Here is a 20,507-nt window from a genome sequence, read left to right on the forward strand (position 1 = left end):
GTGTCCCTTCTGAAGGGGCAATGGTGGACATTGTGAATGGTGAAGGGAAGGTTTTTGTGGGTGAAGAGGGAGTTACGCCATATATACCAGAAACATGGGTCCTCAGCCTATATGATGTGCCACCATTAATGTGGCTTCTGTCTTGTCCGGCCAAGCTTGATTTATGGGCTTTGTCATTTTTATAAGCAGGATAAAGGCTGAGTTTTTTATTTCTGCAGTAGACTAGAATAAGCCCAGACAGTCCCACTTCCATTATACCACCTGAATGTGACAAACAGTGACCACCGTGCCATCACTTACCTGTATGCTTACACGAAACAGAATGATGGAAAACTTACACGGTTTCTTTACATCTTCTGGGGTCCACTCCGAGATTAGACATTATGGCATAATTACTCAGACGGGAATATAAAACAGAATAAAAATAAAAGCTATAATGCAATAATTAGATGCAAACAAAAGCTTTTATTATGAAATCATACAGGGGAGTATCCGCACCATATAGATGTAACATACAACAAACCACTGCAGATGAAACCCGGGTGACTCTAATGCACATGGTAATGTACAGGGTATATATGGACAGGATCTTGTATCTGAAAACACTCAACACTCCTTATCAAGATGAGTGTCAGCAACAAGTTAGGCAAACTAGAAGTGAAACACGTTCCAATGGCTGCCATACTGTCGTGCAGCAATACAGATTGTGGAAACTGGTATTAGACATTCACATTTACACAAAGCACAAGATACAAAATAAACAGCAGAAAAAAGACCTAAGCATTTGGGATGTATGATTTAGGAAGTAAATAGAGGTACATTAATGAAAAGCGTGAGTAACAGTCATCAGTCTGCTTGTGAAGGTCTCTAGAGTGGTGGTCTCTTGGACTGTGCAAAGCAGTGAGTTCCATGGTCAGGGCTGCAAAGCTAAACGTTCAACCCATAAATGAATGACAGGAGATTCTTGGTACTGCTGGTAACAGTCCTTCATCTGTAGAAACAAGCAAGCAGGGCAGTAAGGAGGCAGAAGCTGCTTCTAGTACCTTGGACCATGTAATGTTGGGCTGGGAAGGTCAGTTAGCCAATTATGAAATAGATTTTCCATCTTACAGGCAGCCGGTGAAGGGAGTAGAGAATGGGTGTTATGTGGCAGGAACGGGCTGGTTAGGTAACAGCCTGGCTGCTGCATTCTGTACTAGCTGCAAGCTCTGTAACTCTTTTCTGGGTGACCCAGGTAGATGGCATTGCAGTAGTCTATGAACTTCTGAGGGAATCAAGTGCTTGATTCTGGCTATGGTCCACAGATGGAAGAATGAGGATTTGTATGTGGCGGATACCTGATGTCTGTGTCAGCCACAAACCAGGACATCACAAAGATTCAGCACATGTTCAGTATTTTGCAATTCTGAACACCAAAGCATAAATCCAGATGGTTGTTAAAGCTGTAGTCTTGTCCTTTGCTGGTGAGCTTCTATTATGTTTCACAAAGACTGAATCACAGCCAACTGGCATCATCCACCCCTGGTGCTCAGCTAGACAACCATTTAGGATTGGTATTAGGTTCTCAGTACATGGAGCAAAAAGCAGGTCATCTGCATAGCAGTGGTAGACCAGGCCATGATGTCTGATTATATAACCCAGTGGTAGCATGTATATTTTATAAAGCTTAGGAGATAGGATTGACCCTTGAGGAACATTGCATGACAGTGATAATTATACTCCAGAAGATTTAAATGATTCCGTACATGGGTAATGTCTAATATGTTCAACAAGAGCGGATTTATTTCTCTCACAGCATAAAAATGGCTTCTCACCTGTGAAATCGCTGATGTTTAACAAGAATTGATTTCCGTACAAAACATTTTCCACACTCAGAACAGGAATACGGCTTCTCACCTGTGTGACTTCTCTGATGTGGAACAAGATCTGATTTCTGTGCAAAACATTTCCCACACTCGGAACAGGAAAATGGCTTCTCACCTGTGTGTCTTCTCTCATGTCTAACAAGATGTGATTTCTGTGCAAAACATTGACCACACTCAAAACAGGAATACGGCTTCTCACCTGTGTGACTTCTCTGATGTGGAACAAGATCTGATTTCGATGCAAAACATTTCCCACAATCAGAACAGGAAAATGGCCTCTCACCTGTGTGAGCACGCTGATGAAAAACTAAAAGTGATTTGTATGCAAAACATTTCCCACACTCAGAACAGGAGTACGGCTTCTCACCTGTGTGACTTCTCTGATGTGTAACAAGAGCTGATGTCTGTGCGAAACATTTCCCACACTCAGAACAGGAATATGGCTTCTCACCTGTGTGACTTCTCTGATGTGTAACAAGAGCTGATGTCTGTGAGAAACATTTCCCACACTCAGAACAGGAATATGGCTTCTCACCTGTGTGACTTCTCTGATGTGTAACAAGACCTGATGTGTGTGCGAAACATTTCCCACACTCAGAACAGGAATATGGCTTCTCACCTGTGTGACTTCTCTGATGTGTAACAAGAGCTGATGTCTGTGAGAAACATTTCCCACACTCAGAACAGGAATATGGCTTCTCACCTGTGTGACTTCTCTGATGTGTAACAAGAGATGATGTGTGTGCGAAACATTTCCCACACTCAGAACAGGAATATGGCCTCTCACCTGTGTGACTTCTCTGATGTATAACAAGATGTGATTTGTATGCAAAACAGTTCCCACACTCAGAACATGGAAATGGCCTCTCACCTGCCTTAGCTGGCTGATGGGTAATAGGCTTTGTGTTCTGTGTAATACATTTTGCATCTATAGAACAGGGAAACTCTATATCTACTGTCAGAGCTGTAACAGATGCACCAATATCAGAGTGATCAGGAGAACATTTCCCAGGATCAGGGGGATCAGCTGATAGAGCTGGATGTATAATTCGGGTAATGGGGTTATCTCCTGGAGAATCCTGTATACTGTCATTATCTTTTATGTCACAATCCAGGGATAACATTAGATGTCCTTCTGAGATATTCCTGCTTGTGTGTCCATCTGCTGGAAATAAAATACATTATGGAAATATAAAAGCAGACAAGACCCAGGGTGTTACAGGACACAATATATAATTCTATAACTGACATTTTTTTACCTGTAATCATTTCTTTTATGTTTATTACAAAACAAGGATGCTTAGACTGGAGCTTGATCAACACTGAACACTCATGTGGGATTACTAGAGGTGACACGGACGCTCACGTGGGATGACTAGAGGTGACACGGACGCTCACGTGGGATGACTAGAGGTGACACAGACGCTCACGTGGGATGACTAGAGGTGACACAGACGCTCACGTGGGATGACTAGAGGTGACACAGACGCTCACGTGGGATGACTAGAGGTGACACGGACGCTCACGTGGGATGACTAGAGGTGACACAGACGCTCACGTGGGATGACTAGAGGTGACACAGACGCTCACGTGGGATGACTAGAGGTGACACGGTCGCTCACGTGGGATGACTAGAGGTGACACGGTCGCTCGTGTGGGATGACTAGACGTGACACGGTCGCTCGTGTGCGATTACTAGAGGTGAAACGGACGCTCGTGGGATGACTAGAGGTGACACGGACGCTCACGTGGGATTACTAGAGGTGACAAGAACGCTCACGTGGGATTACTAGAGGTGACATGGACGCTCATGTGGGATTACCAGAGGTGACATGGACGCTCATGTGGGATTACCAGAGGTGACATGGACGCTCATGTGGGATTACTACAGGTGACATGGACGCTCATGTGGGATTACTAGAGGTGACATGGATGCTCATGTGGGATTACTAGAGGTGACGTGGACGCTCATGTGGGATTACTAGAGGTGACACGGACGCTCATGTGGGATTACTAGAGGTGACACGGACGCTCATGTGGGATTACTAGAGGTGACATGGACGCTCATGTGGGATTACTAGAGGAGACATGGATGCTCATGTGGGATTACTAGAGGTGTCTTGGGCTTTGCAATAATAAAACAGCAAAGAAGAGAAAGTGCTGTCCTGTTTGCGCACTAATAAATAATATATAACCTTTATTAAGTACAGTAAAGTATGTAAGATAAATCAGTGATATATTAAACACAAAGGTAAATGTATAAAGGTGAATAATGTATTAAAAAAACAAGTGTATTTGTTGTTACACGTTGGCATGTATATTATATTGGGTGATAACTGATTCAGTGCTGGTAATCCTGGTCAGTAAGAATATATTTATATATTTCACCCATACAAGGACGGGCTAAATTACATTCAATAATATTGTGGCAGAGTTTCCTCCAGCGGTAATCTCAATGTAACATCATACTGTATGTATAAATACTTTATGGGGGGGGGATTCAGTTCATCGCAAAAACTCCCTAACCAATTAGCAGCAAAAAGTTATTGGTGATAATTCTCCATAGGTTTTACTGCAAGATTTTAATTCTGCGCACAAATGTCTGCGCATCGAGCAGTTGTGCGGTGTTAGGAGGAACTCTTTTAAAAAAGCTTTTTAGATGTTTCCTACGGTATTGTCTTACTGACCTATAGTTTCCTACTGTATTGTCTTACGGACCTATAGTTTCTTACTGTATTGTTTTACTGATCGAGTTCCCTCTGTAATGTCTTACTGACCTATATAGTTTCTTACGGTATGGTCTTATTGACCTAGTTGCCTTCTTTATAGTCTTACGGTTTTCTTCTGTATTGTCTTGCTGACCTATAGTTTCCTACTGTATTGTCTTACTGACCTATAGTTTCCTACTGTATTGTCTTACTGACCTATAGTTTCCTACTGTATTGTCTTACTGACCTATAGTTTCCTTCTGTAATGTCTTACTGACCTATAGTTTCCTTCTGTATTGTCTTACTGACCTATAGTTTCTTCTGTATTGTCTTACTGACCTATAGTTTCCTTCTGTATTGTCTTACTGACATATTTTCCTACTGTGTTGTCTTTTCTTACTGTATTGTGTAACTGACCTATAGTTTCCTTCTGTAATGTCTTACTGACCTTTAGTTTACTACTGTAATGTCTTACTGACCTATAGTTTCTTACTGTTTTGTCTTACCTATTAGTTTCTTCTGTATTGTTTTACTGACCTACAGTTTCTTTAGTCTTTAAATTGCTGATGTGATGGAGAATGACAGTAATTACACCAACACTTTTGCCAGAGAATTTAGTATTGTCTCATTTGTCTCCAGAAGCTATTGTCCCTATAAATGGGATATTATCTAGGCATTTTATTTGATTGAGCATCTGCTGCCCAGGGGCCTAAACAGACCCTTCCCCTGGCCCAGGGACCGAACCAGACCCTTCCCCTGGCCCAGGGCCTAACCAGACCCTTCCCCTGGCCCAGGGGCCTAACTAGACCCTTCCCCTGGCCCAGGGGCCTAACCAGACCCTTCCCTCGACCCAGGGTCCTAACTGAACCCTTTACCCTGGCCCAGGGGCCTAAAAAGACTGATCCCCTGGCCCAGTGGTCTAACCAGACTATATGTTTCTCTGCCCAGTGGCGTTTCCAGACCATTCCCCCTAGACCAGGGGCCTAACCAGACCATTCCTCTGGCCCACGGACCTAACCTGACTTCTGCTCAGTGTAATAACCAGATAGATCCTCTGCTCAGGGGGTGTGACTGGACTATTCCTCTAGCCACTCCAGCTGATGGCGTAGACCTTTCCGAGATTACAAGGTGTCCAAAGAAGCCGCTTACAGGAATTCTATCCCTCCAAACATGATCCCTACTCTGTAAAGAGGGAGTCTGGATACCTTCTCCAGAACATCCATACAGAATGCCCATAATCAATCTCCTCATGATTTACAAAGCAACTCTATGAGGTATATCTAATATAAGTATATCTATGAGGTCTCTACGCAACGCCAGTAGCTACCTTAGGGAACAATTTGTATCTCTTCACCCTTAAACAGATACAACCTTAAAGGTATCCAGATGTCACACACAGTTCCCATTACTGTTTTAGAAACTGGGAACTACGCAGCCGTCTTGGGTCCTATCTACGGCATGGTCCCCTGAATCTAGCTACCTACCATGATGCATTGCACACGCATGGGCAGAAAACAGTTGGTGACATCCAGGCCTGTCATTAACTATAGGTATTAGGTGTGGGAAATCGTCCCTCTTGTTATATGGGTGTGCCTATCAGGGAATGAGGACTCTAAGGCGGATTTGTTCCTTACAGAATGTGTATGACCTGTTTATACATGAAGATATTGATTATTGTATTATAGGGTGTAATGTCTTGGTCACCATGGTGACTGCCCAGCCAGGTAAGCTATCCTGTGTCTCTTTGGCAGTGTTGCTGTGTGACCTACAGGAAGTCCAAAGGCCGACACCGCACACTGCCCCCTCTCTCACTGGAGGCCATGAACAGCTGAAGGGGATCTGACATCACAAATGACTGCAAGGGGTTAATAGCGACCAGTTTTATTGCCCCGAGATGCAAATCCCCCTGTCAATGTGATGCAGTGGGCTTTATTCTAACCTTGTCTTTGTCAGACAGCCAGGCACCAAAATCCGCAGGGGTAAGTGGGGAAAACAGACTGTTCTGTAGCCAGTCCCTTCATTCATATCACCCAAAGCTAGGCCTCAAGGGTGTCACCCATCAGGTAAAAGCAGAGGTTTTATAATGGCAAACCGAGGACTTTATATGTTATCTCAGATCACTTCCTGAAACCTGAGATACTGGAACTGTGGCGTCTTGGTTCCTGTCCAGGGGACTCCTCAGGCCAAAGTGGTTTGTACATGGTAAGGTTCTCAGAGTGTGGTTAATACTGCTGGCCATTCTGTATGTAGTGTATATAGATTGTATTTACTGATTTTACATGTATATACAGTTTGTGTAAAAATAAAATTTTAAACCTACCGGCAAATCATTTTCTCCTAGTCCATAGAGGATGCTGGGGACTCCGTAAGGACCATGGGGTATAGACGGGCTCCGCAGGAGATATGGGCACTATAAAGAACTTTAGATGGGTGTGCACTGGCTCCTCCCTCTATGCCCCTCCTCCAGACCTCAGTTAGAGAACTGTGCCCAGAGGAGACGGACAGTACGAGGAAAGGATTTTTGTTAATCTAAGGGCAAGATTCATACCAGCCCACACCATCCAGACCGTATAACATGGAATAAACGCAGCCAGTTAACAGTATGAACAAAACAGCATCAGCCAAAGACTGATCTTAACTGTAACATAAACCTTATGTAAGCAATTACTATATACAAAGCCTTGCAGAAATATGTCCGCACTGGGACGGGCGCCCAGCATCCTCTACAGACTAGGAGAAAAAGATTTACCGGTAGATTTAAAATCTTATTTTCTCTTACGTCCTAGAGGATGCAGGGGACTCCGTAAGGACCATGGGGATTATACCAAAGCTCCAGACCGGGCGGGAGAGTGCGGATGACTCTGCAGCACTGATTGAGCAAACATGAGGACCTCATCAGCCAGGGTATCAAACTTGTAGAATTTTGCAAAAGTGTTTGAACCCGACCAAGTCGCCGCTCGGCAAAGCTGTAAAGCCGAGACGCCTCGGGCAGCCGCCCCAAGAAGAGCCCACCTTCCTAGTGGAATGGGCCTTTACCGAATTTGGTAACGGCAATCCAGCCGTAGACTGAGCCTGCTGAATCGTGTTATAGATCCAGCAAGCAATAGTCTGCTTAGAAGCAGGAGCGCCAACCTTGTTGGCTGCATACAGGACAAACAGTGCCTCTGTTTTCCTAACCCGAGCCGTCCTGGCTATATAAATTTTTAAGGCCCTGACTACATCAAGGGACTTGGAATCCTCCAAGTCATCAGTAGCCACAGGTACCACAATAGGTTGGTTCATATGAAACGATTAAACCACCTTAGGCAAAAATTGAGGACGAGTCCTTAATTCTGCTCTATCCACATGGAAAATCATAGGGGCTTTTATGAGACAAAGCCGCCAATTCGGACACCCGCCTTGCAGATGCCAAGGCCAACAACATGACCACCTTCCAAGTGAGAAATTTTAATTCAACCATTTGAAGAGGTTCAAACCAGTGAGATTTTAGGAACTGTAACACCACGTTAAGGTCCCATGGTGCCACTGGAGGCTGTATGTACAGCACTCCCTTTACAAAAGTCTCGACTTCTGGGAGAAAAGACAATTTCTACTGAAAGAAAATTGATAGGGACGAAATCTGTACCTTAATGGAGCCTAATTTTAGGCCCATATCCATAGAAAGTGGAGAAAACGGCCCAGATGGAAATCTTCCGTAGGAGCATTCTTGGCTTCACGCCAAGATACATACTTTCTCCAGATACGGTGATAATGTTTCACCGTCACCTCCTTCCTAGCCTTTATCAGAGCAGGGATGACTTCTTCCGGAATGCCTGTCCCAGCTAGGATTCGGTGTTCAACCGCCATGCCATCAAACGTAACCGCGGTAAGTCTTGGAACATGCAGGGCCCCTGTTGCAACAGGTCCTCTCTGAGAGGAAGAGGCCATGGATCTTCTGTGAGAATTTCCTGAAGATCGCAATACCAGGCCCTTCGAGGCCAATCTGGAACAATGCACTCTTTTTCGTCTTATGATTCTCATTATCTTTGAGATGAGTGGAAGAGGAGGGAACACAAAGACCGACTGAAACACCCACGGTGTCACCAGGGCGTCCACTGCTACTGCCTGAGGGTCCATTGACCTAGCACAATACCTCCGAAGCTTCTTGTTAAGGCGTGACGCCATCATGTCTATTTGAGGAAGTCCCCCAATGACTTGTTATCTCTGCAAAAACTTCTTGATGAAGTCCCCACTCTCTTGGATGGAGATCGTGTCCGCTGAGGAAGTCTGCTTCCCAGTTCTCCACTCCCGGAATGATGACTGCTGCCAAACCGCTTATGTGATTTTCCACCCAGCAAAGAATCCTGGTGGCTTCTGCCATTGCCACTCTGCTCCCTGTCCCGCCTTGGCGGTTTACATGGGCCACGGATGTGGCGTTGTCTGATTGAATCAGAACCGGTAGGTCGCGAAGAAGAGTCTCTGCTTGACGTAGGCCGTTGTATATGGCCCTCAATTCCAGTACGTTGATGTGTAGACAAGCCTCCTGGCTTGACCATAGTCCCTGAAAGTTTCTTCCTTGTGTGACTGCTCCCCATCCTCGGAGGCTCGCGTCCGTGGTCACCAGAACCCAGTCTTGAATGCCGAACCTGCGACCCTCTAGAAGGTGAGCACTCTGCAGCCACCACAGGAGAGACACCCTGGAACTGGGGGACAGGCTTATTTTCTGATGAATTTGAAGATGGGACCTGGACCACTTGTCCAGAAGGTCCCACTGAAACGTCCTTGCATGAAACCTGCCGAAGGGGATGGCCTCGTAGGTCGCCACCATTTTCCCCAGTACTCGAGTGCATTGATGGACTGACACTCTTTTCGGTTTTAACAGGTGTCTGACCATGTTCTGGAGTTCCTGGGCTTTATCCATTGGGAGAAAAACCTTCTTCTTTTCCGTGTCCAGAATCATGCCTAAGAAAGATAGCCGAGTCGTTGGAACTAACTGTGACTTTGGTAGATTTAGAATCCAGCCATGTTGCTGCAGCACTCTCAGGGAGAGCGACATGCTGTTCAGCAACTGATCTCTTGATCTCGCTTTTATCAGGAGATCGTCCAAGTACGGGATAATTGTGACTCCCTGCCGGCGCAGGAGCACCATCATTTCCTCCATTACCTTGGTGAAAATCCTAGGGGCCGTGGAAAGCCCAAACGGCAACGTCTGAAACTGGTAATGACAGTCCTGTACAGCGAATCTCAGGTACGCCTGATGAGGATATATGGGGACATGAAGGTATGCATCCTTTATGTCGAGTGACACCATAAAATACCCCCCTTCTAGACTGGAGATAACCGCCAGGAGCGATTCCATCTTGAATTTTAACTTTTTCAAGTACAGGTTTAGGGATTTTAAATTTAGAATGGGTCTGACCAAAACATCCGGTTTCGGGACCACAAATATGGTTGAATAGTACCCCTTCCCCTGCTGAACTAGGGGAACCTCGACAACCACTTGTTGTTGACACAGTTTTTGAATTGCAGCTAAAACTATCTCCCTTTCTGGGGAAGAAGCTGGTAAGGCCGATTTGAAAAACCGGCGAGGAGGCACGTCTTCGAATTCCAGTTTGTAGCCTTGGGATACAATTTCCATTGCCCAAGGATCCCCATCTGACTGGACCCAGACTTGGCTGAAGAGTCGAAGACGTGCCCCCACCGGCGCAGATTCCCTCCCACCTGGCTCTCAAACCTAGCAGACCAACGTCTCTCTGAGCGTCTCTCATATACAAGACTGCGTCTTTAATGTGACCTAAGGTCAATAAAATGGTATCCCTATCCAGGGTATCAATGTCAGCTGACAAAGTATCCGTCCAAACTGCTACAGCGCTACAAACCCAAGCCGACGCTATTGCCGGTCTGAGCAAGGCACCCGTATGTGTATAAATTGATTTTAAGGTAGTTTCCTGCATGCGATCAGCAGGATCCTTGAGGGCTGCTGTGTCTGAAGATGGCAGCGCCACCTTTTTGGACAAGCGCGTTAAAGCCTTGTCCACCCTGGGTGAGGATTCCCACCGTAACCTGTTCTGCGCAGGGAAAGGGTACGAATTCTCTTGGGAATCTGCAGTTTCTTGTCTGGAGTTTCCCAAGCTTTTTCAAATAACGCGTTCAGTTCGTGAGATGGGGGAAAGGTTACCTCGGGTTTCTTTTCCTTATACATGCATACCCTCGTGTCAGGGACAGAGGGGTCATCTGTGATATGTTAAACATCCTTTATAGCAATAATCATATAATGAATACTTTTGGCCACCCTTGGGTGTAACCTCGCATCATCGTAGTCGACACTTGGGTCAGAATCCGTGTCAGTATCAGTGTCTGCTACTTGGGACAGGAGACGTTTCTGAGACCCTGAAGGGCCCTGTGACACAGTCAAAGCCATGGATTGACTCCCTGTTCTATCCCTGGACTCTGCTTTGTCCAATCTCTGATGTAATAAAGACACATTTGCATTAAAAAGATTCAACATAGCCAACCAATCAGGTGTCGGCGTTGCCGACGGAGACACCACAATCATCTGCTCCACCTCCTCCTTAGATGATCCTTCCGCTTCAGACATGCCGACACACACGTACCGACACACCCACACACTCAGGGATATATTTATATGGAGATAGTTCCCCAATAAGGCCCTTTGGAGAGACAGGGAGAGACAGAGAGAGAGTATGCCAGCACACACCCAGCGCCACCTGACACTGGAAACCAAATTCCCAGTTAAAACAGCGCTTATATATATATATATATATATATATATATATATATATATTAAACACACTCACTTCGCCAATTAAAAAGTGCCCCCCCCCTCTTTTTTGCCATCTGTCACCGTGTTCAGCAGGGGAGAGTTCAGGGAGCCAGCTTCTCTGCAGTGTGCTGTGGAGAAAATGCAGCTGGTTAGTGCTGGAGGACCAAGCCCCGCCCCCTCAGCGGCGGGCTTTGGTCCCGCTCAAATTTTCAATACTGGCGGGGGTTTATTTATAGTTTATATATATATATATATATATATATATATATATGAACAAAAGAGGTAGTATAGCGCCACTTGTGAGGTTAGAATCTCAGTTTAAAACCATATGAATATACAGGTTGAGTATCCCTTATCCAAAATGCTTGGGACCAGAGGTATTTTGGATATGGGATTTTTCCGTAGTTTGGAATAATTGCATACCATAATGAGATATCATGGTGATGGGACCTAAGTCTAAGCACAGAATGCATTTATGTTTCATATACACCTTATACACACATCCTGAAGGTCATTTTAGCCAATATTTTTTATAACTTTGTCCATTAAACAAAGTGTGTCTACATTCACACAATTCATTTATGTTTCTTATACACCTTATACACACAATCTGAAGGTAATTTAATACAATATTTTTAATAACTTTGTGTATTAAACAAGGTTTGTGTACATTGAGCCATCAAAAAACAAAAGTTTCACTATCTCACTCTCACTCCAAAAAGTCCGTATTTCGGAATATTCCGTATTTCGGATATATGGATATGGGATACTCAACCTGTATTAGAAAATTCTATTATAAAAGCTTTTTAGCCCACGTAACCTTATAAAATGGTGTCAGCCTACCCCTAAAAATACAAAACTGGTATAGTAATGTTAATAGGTATAGAACGGGGGGGGGGGGGGGGGGGGGGGGGTAGGGGTACTGGCGACAAGTGTGGCTAAAAACTATGTTTTTAAAAGCTTAAAATTAGAAGCCAAAAAAGGTATAAAATTTATAAAAATACTTTTAATATATGAGAGTAAAAACAGTTTCCAATAAAGGTTTTTTTTAAAAACAAAAATATAAAAAGTATATAAAAATTTTTGTCCATAAATGAGAAATATAAATAAACTTAAAAGGATAGGAATTCAAAACTTAGCTTAGTGAATAGTGGGTGGTCAATATAAGCCCAACACGTTTCGTCTCAACAGACTTCTTCAAGGGGTCCCTTTGAAGAAGTCTGTTGAGACGAAACGCGTTGGGCTTATAAATTTTATAACTTTTTTGGTTTCTAATTTTAAGCTTTTAAAAACATAGTTTTTAGCCACACTTGTCGCCAGTACCCCTATCACCCCCGTTTATATATATATATATATATATATATATAAAAGCCAGTCCCTTGAGGTTTATTATTGCTGCCCAGGGCGCCCGCCCTGCGCCCTTACAGTGCCCGCTGTGTGTGTATGTGTGGGTGCAATGGCGCGCGTTATCCCTGTGCAGATCTGAAGTCTTCTGCTGCCTTTGAAGTCTTCTTTCTTCTTATACTCACCTGGCTTCTATCTTCCGGCTCTGTGAGGAGGACGGCGGCGCGGCTCCGGGACGAACGGCGAGGGTGAGACCTGCGTTCCGACCCTCTGGAGCTAATGGTGTCCAGTAGCCTAAGAAGCAGAGCCTATCACTTAAGTAGGTCTGCTTCTCTCTCCTCAGTCCCTCGTAGCAGGAAGCCTGTTGCCAGCAGTGTCCCTGAAAATAAAAAACCTAACAAAAGTCTTTTTCAGAGAAACTCAGTAGAGCTCCCCTGTAATGCACCCATTCTCCTCTGGGCACAGAATCTAACTGAGGTCTGGAGGAGGGGCATAGAGGGAGGAGCCAGTGCACACCCATCTAAAGTTCTTTATAGAGCCCATGTCTCCTGCGGAGCCCGTCTATACCCCATGGTCCTTACGGAGTCCCCAGCATCCTCTAGGACGTAAGAGAAACAGAGGTATCATTTGTATCTTCGCTATTGTGTGTCCTGTGTGATCTGTAGGACTTGGAGAAGGAAGCAGGGTGCCAGTTTGGCACATACATAGACCTAGGACCTTCACATTTGGTGGCAAGCAGTGGGGTATTGCACAACTACACCTTCCCATTTGCCGATATGGAAGATGGTCACCTATTAACCAGCTGGCAGGGGATCTATGAGGACTGTGTCCAAGAGGAGATAACCATGGATGGGGTATTATTGTCCTACTTCCTGACCACCAGTCGAGGGTGGCATCATGCCCCAGGCTGACCAGCATATTCAGCTGACAAGACAATTATGAATTATTGTTCCCACTTAGCAATTTAGAGAGTGAGGAGCTGAAATCTGAGTGCTGGTCTGTACCTTGTGGTTTAGAAAGGACACGTGTATCAGAGGCTGATAACCCAAGATCAGAGCAGGAACTAGATGGGGATATGTTGCGCTACTGTAAGCCCCATAAAAGTTTTGTGGACTGTAACTATGTCAGCACTAGGAGACATCCAAGCAAATGCTGATAAAGTGGATGTTAGGAGACAACACTTGCAACCCAGTCTTCTCTGTGATGTAGAAGACTCAAGTTTAGCCAGCATAGCACAGAGGAGAGAAAGGGATAATGCACCTAGGGTCATGAAGGAGATGCCAGCAAGAGTAAGAATAGCATTCAGCCAGGCCCTCAGCCGGTCAGGCTGGGAGAGGTGAGCGATCTGGGGAAGATGGAGGATCCCCCAGGTGACATCCAGCAATAATCCACTGAGGGGGCAACAGTGATGTAAGGCCCAAAGGATGGGGTAGGGGCTGTTGAGGGGATAGCATAAGAAGATCTGCAGATACCCCCTGCAGACAACTTCTGTGCTGTTGGTAACTGCAGACGGAGGTCCTCAACCGTTGCCTACCACTGCCAGGTTCCTGGATACGGACCTGCTGATGCAGATTACGCTCCTTGGAAAAGTGATTTATAGTAAAAGGACTGAGTTCTCAGCATTAGTCCCAGTGCTTGGAGGGTTATATTATTACCATATGTCTCCTGTTTCTGATGGATGATGGAACCATCAGTATATGGACTAGAGCGGCAGGGATGTAAGGAGCATGAAGAGAGTTCCCTTTGTAAATTCTCCATACAAGGAAGTTACCCATTGCAATGGCTGACATGGAGGATGAAGAGGGAAAACACTGCTGTCTCCAAGCTTGCAGAAACCATTCCCAATATTCATATGAAGGCCCGGCGAGGGTACAAAGGTGACCCCTGTACCGGGCCCCAAAGTGCCAAGGGGTCCCAAGCAACAATATTACTAGACAAACTGAATTTGTAACACGCTGGCCAGCAGAGCAAAAATATGAAAAAACAAACTTGAAAGTGACCCCCCCCATAGTGTGCATGTGCAAAAGTAATCAAAGATGGCGCATGACGATGTGTGGCTCTTGCGTGTGATGTGCGGCGCTGGTGAGTCGGTATATGCCTTTCCTGGATTCTGCTGTGGGCGCCTAGTAGAAGCCGACCCAGCTGAGGAAGCAGCACTTGATTCACAGCAGGCGCAGCACATAAGCGGTAGGACAACATCTCTGCCCATTACTTGCAGCACATACGTTACTTGCACTACACTCCCTCATTCATTGTGTGTGTCTAGTATCCACATTAACTCTTCTGCTGTCCAAACAACCGAGAGGTCATCAATAAATCTCAAATAAAGTGCCACTGCAGACCCGAAATTATCTTTTCTATGATAATGGGTACTATTTACAAGTGCCAGGCTGTGCCATGGGGTCCTAAGTGGCCCCAGCATATGCCAATACTTTCATGGCATCTACAGAAATAGCATTTTTTTTTTACCAAAATGGTCTTCGGTCTGAAGTGGCACACTGCCTGATTTATACTGATGACCTCTTGGTTGTAGTAGACTGCTGCCAGATCTGTGCAAACTGAAGAAGTCAGCCTCCCACCCCAGGTCCTCCCAGGAGGAGGCCTGCACCATCAGGCTGATGGCTTATCTTCAGATTTGAAAAACGGTCTGGTAGCCCAATACCTTTTAGTTTTTCCAGACCTGTTGGATTGGGACTGTTTGCCTTTACCCTTTCCTTTTGCTTTTCCTTGATTCGGAAAGGACAGGAAAGCTGGAAACTAGGCTTGAAATTTTGTGTGAAAGGAAACTTCACTTTCTTAGAGTCTGATTCGGACTCCAACATACTGTTAATTCCTTACCAAAAAAATATCTCCAGTAAGCAAAGATAAGACCCCAGAACCTTCCTGGATTCTGAGTCAGCTTACCATGTACGTAGCCAACCCGCTGCTGTCTGAGAGGCCATTGTACCCATATACAGGTCCACTGATCGCTGCCTGTTTGATATGTGCAATATGAGACCTTTGCTCTCTAGATGCCACTAAAATATCCTCCTTCGATGCATCAGCCCAAGCCATGGCTGGTCTAACGATTGTCCAAGACAAAAGAAAAAATGGTCTTTAGAAAACAATCGACTCTCCTACCCGTGGCTTCATTTATTGATGTTGAAAACAAAAGTAATGCAGATTTTCGCACCAATCTAAGACCTGCGAATCTACTTTGGGAGCCACGTGCCTTTTTTTTTTTTTTTTAAACAGTCCCCAGCTGGACGAGGATAATTGGAATTCCACTTCTTGGAATTCTAACTTACTACTGGGCGTAACCCAAAATTTCCATCAGCTGTTTTGGGATGTTTAAACACAGTTGCCTTAGTTTTTAAAACAGGCTCTGCTGCCTCTTCTAAGGATAGAATGGCTTACAGAGCACTAATTAGATCAGGTATGTCCACTAAGCTGAGACCTTCCGAAGTGCAATGAGTCCTCATCCTCCAACGAATCCTCATCTAAAACATGTGTAGACTGTGAAGATGTTGTATCATGTCTATGTGATTTACTTACCACCAGCCTTTCAGCCTGCTTTTTTGAGAGTGATAAAAAGTGGAAAGAAAGGGTTGGCGCTGAGGGTGAAATAAAAGATTGATACTTATCTAAATAACGTGGTGTGTTGACTTTATGGCGTCTCTGCTTTCCCCTTTATATTCTTAATGTTATTCCTCCAAAGAATTTCGGACAGTGCATGTAAAATAAGGATTGCAATGATTGTAGATTATATGTTGAACCCAATTACGGATGAATTACTCCTGTCTGGTTATTCTTATATGTAATTTATCTTAATAGATGTACCAAGCTTACACAATAAATGGTATAATGAAACCCATAGCAGTTTCTTTTCAGAAGATTTAGGAACCGCACATATTTCAATAGGGTAATCTCATGAGGTGGACGCGTACCTCAACTTACACAATGAAAATTGATAGCAGACTTATCAACGTATCTTTAAGACAAGACCACGCTCCAATAAAGTACAACAAAACAGTGCACAGAATGGGTTCCTACAGTGCGTACCTAACTAACACTGGTTAGGTGTAATATCCTCATATAAAGGTATCTTTCAAGTACAAAAGGGCGTACCTGTACTCACAGGTGTTCTTATATATTGCAGTCACATCAAGGTATCTTTGTCTTCTTTTCAAGAAGATGGTGGCTCATTTAAAAAGTATAAACAAATTTTAATTAAAAAAAATCTTATAAAAGAATTACAGAGAATAAGTAAAGCATTGATTGACGGAAAGCACCGCCCGTGTTGGGGATTGGGAGGACCAATATTCAGTCTACAAGAACCGGCATCTATAGGCTAAATATAGTAAAAACAATGGCCGTACCTTTCTCCCAAAAACGAGCGGTGTATTGTCCAGCAGGCAATGGTCCTCGACCAACGCGTTTCGAGTTTACTACTCTTTATCAAGGCTGATGGAGGACTGTGAAGAGAATGTATTTATATTAAAAATCTGGAAATTGGAGCAGATGACATCACTATACATTCTCTTCACAGTCCTCCAAACGGCATCCTACTATAAATTACATATAAGAATAACCAGACAGGAATAATTCATCCGTAATTGGGTTCAACATATAATCTACAATCATTGCAATCCTTATTTTACATGCACTGTCCGAAATTCTTTGGAGGAATACCATTAAGAATATAAAGGGAAAGAAGAGACGCCATAAAGTCAACACACCCCGTTATTTAGATAAGTATCAATCTTTTATTTCACCCTCAGCGCCAACCCTCTCTTTCCACTTTTTATCGCTTTCCTGTATTTACTCTGGATCTTCTGGGATAGATCCAGGTTAAAAGCGGGAGGCAGCAGAGATTTGAACAGGAGCGTCAACGAATTTCCCAAAAAATCCTTTTCTGCTTTTTTGAGAGGCTGACAATTCCCTAGGTGTATAAACCTCAGAATGAATGTTGCATATAAGGGTTAATAGGGAAACCTATCACTGGTATAAACTACTGAGCTACATTGGATAATGTCTGTGCAAAGTAGCCCATGAAGGTTCACCAGAACCTGTGCCTGCCTCACTGTACACGTGGGTAAGCGTTGTCGTGACCCGGCGGGGAGTTGTTGGAGCGACTCTAAGGTGCGTATAAGATGCTATTTACAAAGATCACTCAAAAAAAATAGTAATACTACAAAAATAAGAATTTACTTACCGATAATTCTATTTCTTGTAGTCCGTAGTGGATGCTGGGGACTCCGTCAGGACCATGGGGGATTAGCGGCTCCGCAGGAGACAGGGCACAAAAATAAAAGCTTTAGGACTAGGTGGTGTGCACTGGCTCCTCCCCCTATGACCCTCCTCCAAGCCTCAGTTAGGATACTGTGCCCGGACGAGCGTACACAATAAGGAAGGATTTTGAATCCCGGGTAAGACTCATACCAGCCACACCAATCACACTGTACAACTTGTGATCTGAACCCAGTTAACAGCATGATAACAGAGGAGCCTCTGAAAAGATGGCTCACAACAATAATAACCCGATTTTTGTAACAATAACTATGTACAAGTATTGCAGACAATCCGCACTTGGGATGGGCGCCCAGCATCCACTACGGACTACGAGAAATAGAATTATCGGTAAGTAAATTCTTATTTTCTCTGACGTCCTAAGTGGATGCTGGGGACTCCGTAAGGACCATGGGGATTATACCAAAGCTCCCAAACGGGCGGGAGAGTGCGGATGACTCTGCAGCACCGAATTAGAGAACTCCAGGTCCTCCTCGGCCAGGGTATCAAATTTGTAGAATTTTGCAAACGTGTTTGCCCCTGACCAAGTAGCAGCTCGGCAAAGTTGTAAAGCCGAGACCCCTCGGGCAGCCGCCCAAGATGAGCCCACCTTCCTCGTGGAATGGGCATTTACAGATTTTGCCTGTGGCAGGCCTGCCACAGAATGTGCAAGCTGAATTGTACTACAAATCCAACGAGCAATCGTCTGCTTAGAAGCAGGAGCACCCAGCTTGTTGGGTGCAAACAGGATAAACAGCGAGTCAGTTTTCCTGACTCCAGCCGTCCTGGAAACATATATTTTCAGGGCCCTGACAACGTCTAGTAACTTGGAGTCCTCCAAGTCCCTAGTAGCCGCAGGCACCACAATAGGTTGGTTCAGGTGAAACGCTGACACCACCTTAGGGAGAAACTGGGGACGAGTCCGCAGTTCTGCCCTGTCCGAATGGAAAATCAGATATGGGCTTTTGTGAGACAAAGCCGCCAATTCTGACACTCGCCTGGCCGAGGCCAGGGCCAACAGCATGGTCACTTTCCATGTGAGATATTTCAAATCCACAGATTTGAGCGGTTCAAACCAATGTGATTTGAGGAATCCCAGAACTACGTTGAGATCCCACGGTGCCACTGGAGGCACAAAAGGGGGTTGTATATGCAGTACTCCCTTGACGAATGTCTGGACTTCAGGAACTGAAGCCAATTCTTTCTGGAAGAAAATCGACAGGGCCGAAATTTGAACCTTAATGGACCCCAATTTGAGGCCCATAGACACTCCTGTTTGCAGGAAATGCAGGAATCGACCGAGTTGAAATTCCTCCGTGGGGGCCTTCCTGGCCTCACACCACGCAACATATTTTCGCCAAATGCGGTGATAATGTTGTGCGGTCACCTCCTTCCTGGCTTTGACCAGGGTAGGTATGACCTCTTCCGGAATGCCTTTTTCCCTTAGGATCCGGCGTTCAACCGCCATGCCGTCAAACGCAGCCGCGGTAAGTCTTGGAACAGACAGGGTCCTTGCTGAAGCAAGTCCCTTCTTAGCGGCAGAGGCCATGGGTCCTCTGTGAGCATCTCTTGAAGTTCCGGGAACCAAGTACTTCTTGGCCAATCCGGAGCCACAAGTATAGTTCTTACTCCTCTCCGTCTTATAATTCTCAGTACCTTGGGTATGAGAGGCAGAGGAGGGAACACATACACTGACTGGTACACCCACGGTGTTACCAGAGCGTCCACAGCTATTGCCTGAGGGTCCCTTGACCTGGCGCAATACCTGTCCAGTTTTTTGTTGAGGCGGGACGCCATCATGTCCACCTTTGGTCTTTCCCAACGGTTCACAATCATGTGGAAGACTTCCGGATGAAGTCCCCACTCTCCCGGGTGGAGATCGTGCCTGCTGAGGAAGTCTGCTTACCAGTTGTCCACTCCCGGAATGAACACTGCTGACAGTGCTATCACATGATTTTCCGCCCAGCGGAGAATCCTTGCAGCTTCTGCCATTGCCCTCCTGCTTCTTGTGTCGCCCTGTCTGTTTACGTGGGCGACTGCCGTGATGTTGTCCGACTGGATTAGCACCGGTTGACCTTGAAGCAGAGGTCTTGCTAGGCTTAGAGCATTGTAAATTGCCCTTAACTCCAGTATGTTTATGTGAAGTGAAGTCTCCAGACTTGACCACACTCCCTGGAAATTTCTTCCCTGTGTGACTGCTCCCCAGCCCCTCAGGCTGGCATCCGTGGTCACCAGGACCCAGTCCTGAATGCCGAATCTGCGGCCCTCTAGTAGATGAGCACTATGCAGCCACCACAGAAGAGACACCCTTGTCCTTGGAGACAGGGTTATCCGCTGATGCATCTGAAGATGCGATCCGGACCATTTGTCCAGCAGATCCCACTGAAAAGTTCTTGCGTGAAATCTGCCGAATGGAATCGCTTCGTAGGAAGCCACCATTTTTCCCAGGACCCTTGTGCAATAATGCACTGACACTTTTCCTGGTTTTAGGAGGTACCTGACTAGCTCGGATAACTCCCTGGCTTTCTCCTCCAGGGAAACACCTTTTTCTGGACTGTG

The 20,507-nt window shown here is 45.2% G+C and overlaps 1 protein-coding gene across 2 annotated transcripts in view; it reads right to left on the minus strand.

Annotated features, from left to right (window-relative positions):
* Positions 1–445: 445 nt before the first annotated feature.
* LOC134983844 (oocyte zinc finger protein XlCOF7.1-like) overlaps positions 446–20,507 on the minus strand; it is a 52,473-nt gene continuing 32,411 nt past the window's right edge. Inside the window, exon 2 of one of the 2 annotated variants that reach the window (XM_063949467.1) lies at positions 446–2,736. In XM_063949467.1, coding sequence (XP_063805537.1) covers positions 1,811–2,736 — 926 coding nt within the window. In that variant the 3' untranslated portion in view covers positions 446–1,810. Of the gene's footprint in view, positions 3,028–20,507 lie in introns of both variants that reach the window. The other variant, XM_063949466.1, reaches the window with a different exon arrangement.

This window comes from Pseudophryne corroboree, assembly GCF_028390025.1.
Source record: "Pseudophryne corroboree isolate aPseCor3 chromosome 3 unlocalized genomic scaffold, aPseCor3.hap2 SUPER_3_unloc_26, whole genome shotgun sequence".
Taxonomy (NCBI): Eukaryota; Metazoa; Chordata; class Amphibia; order Anura; family Myobatrachidae; genus Pseudophryne; species Pseudophryne corroboree.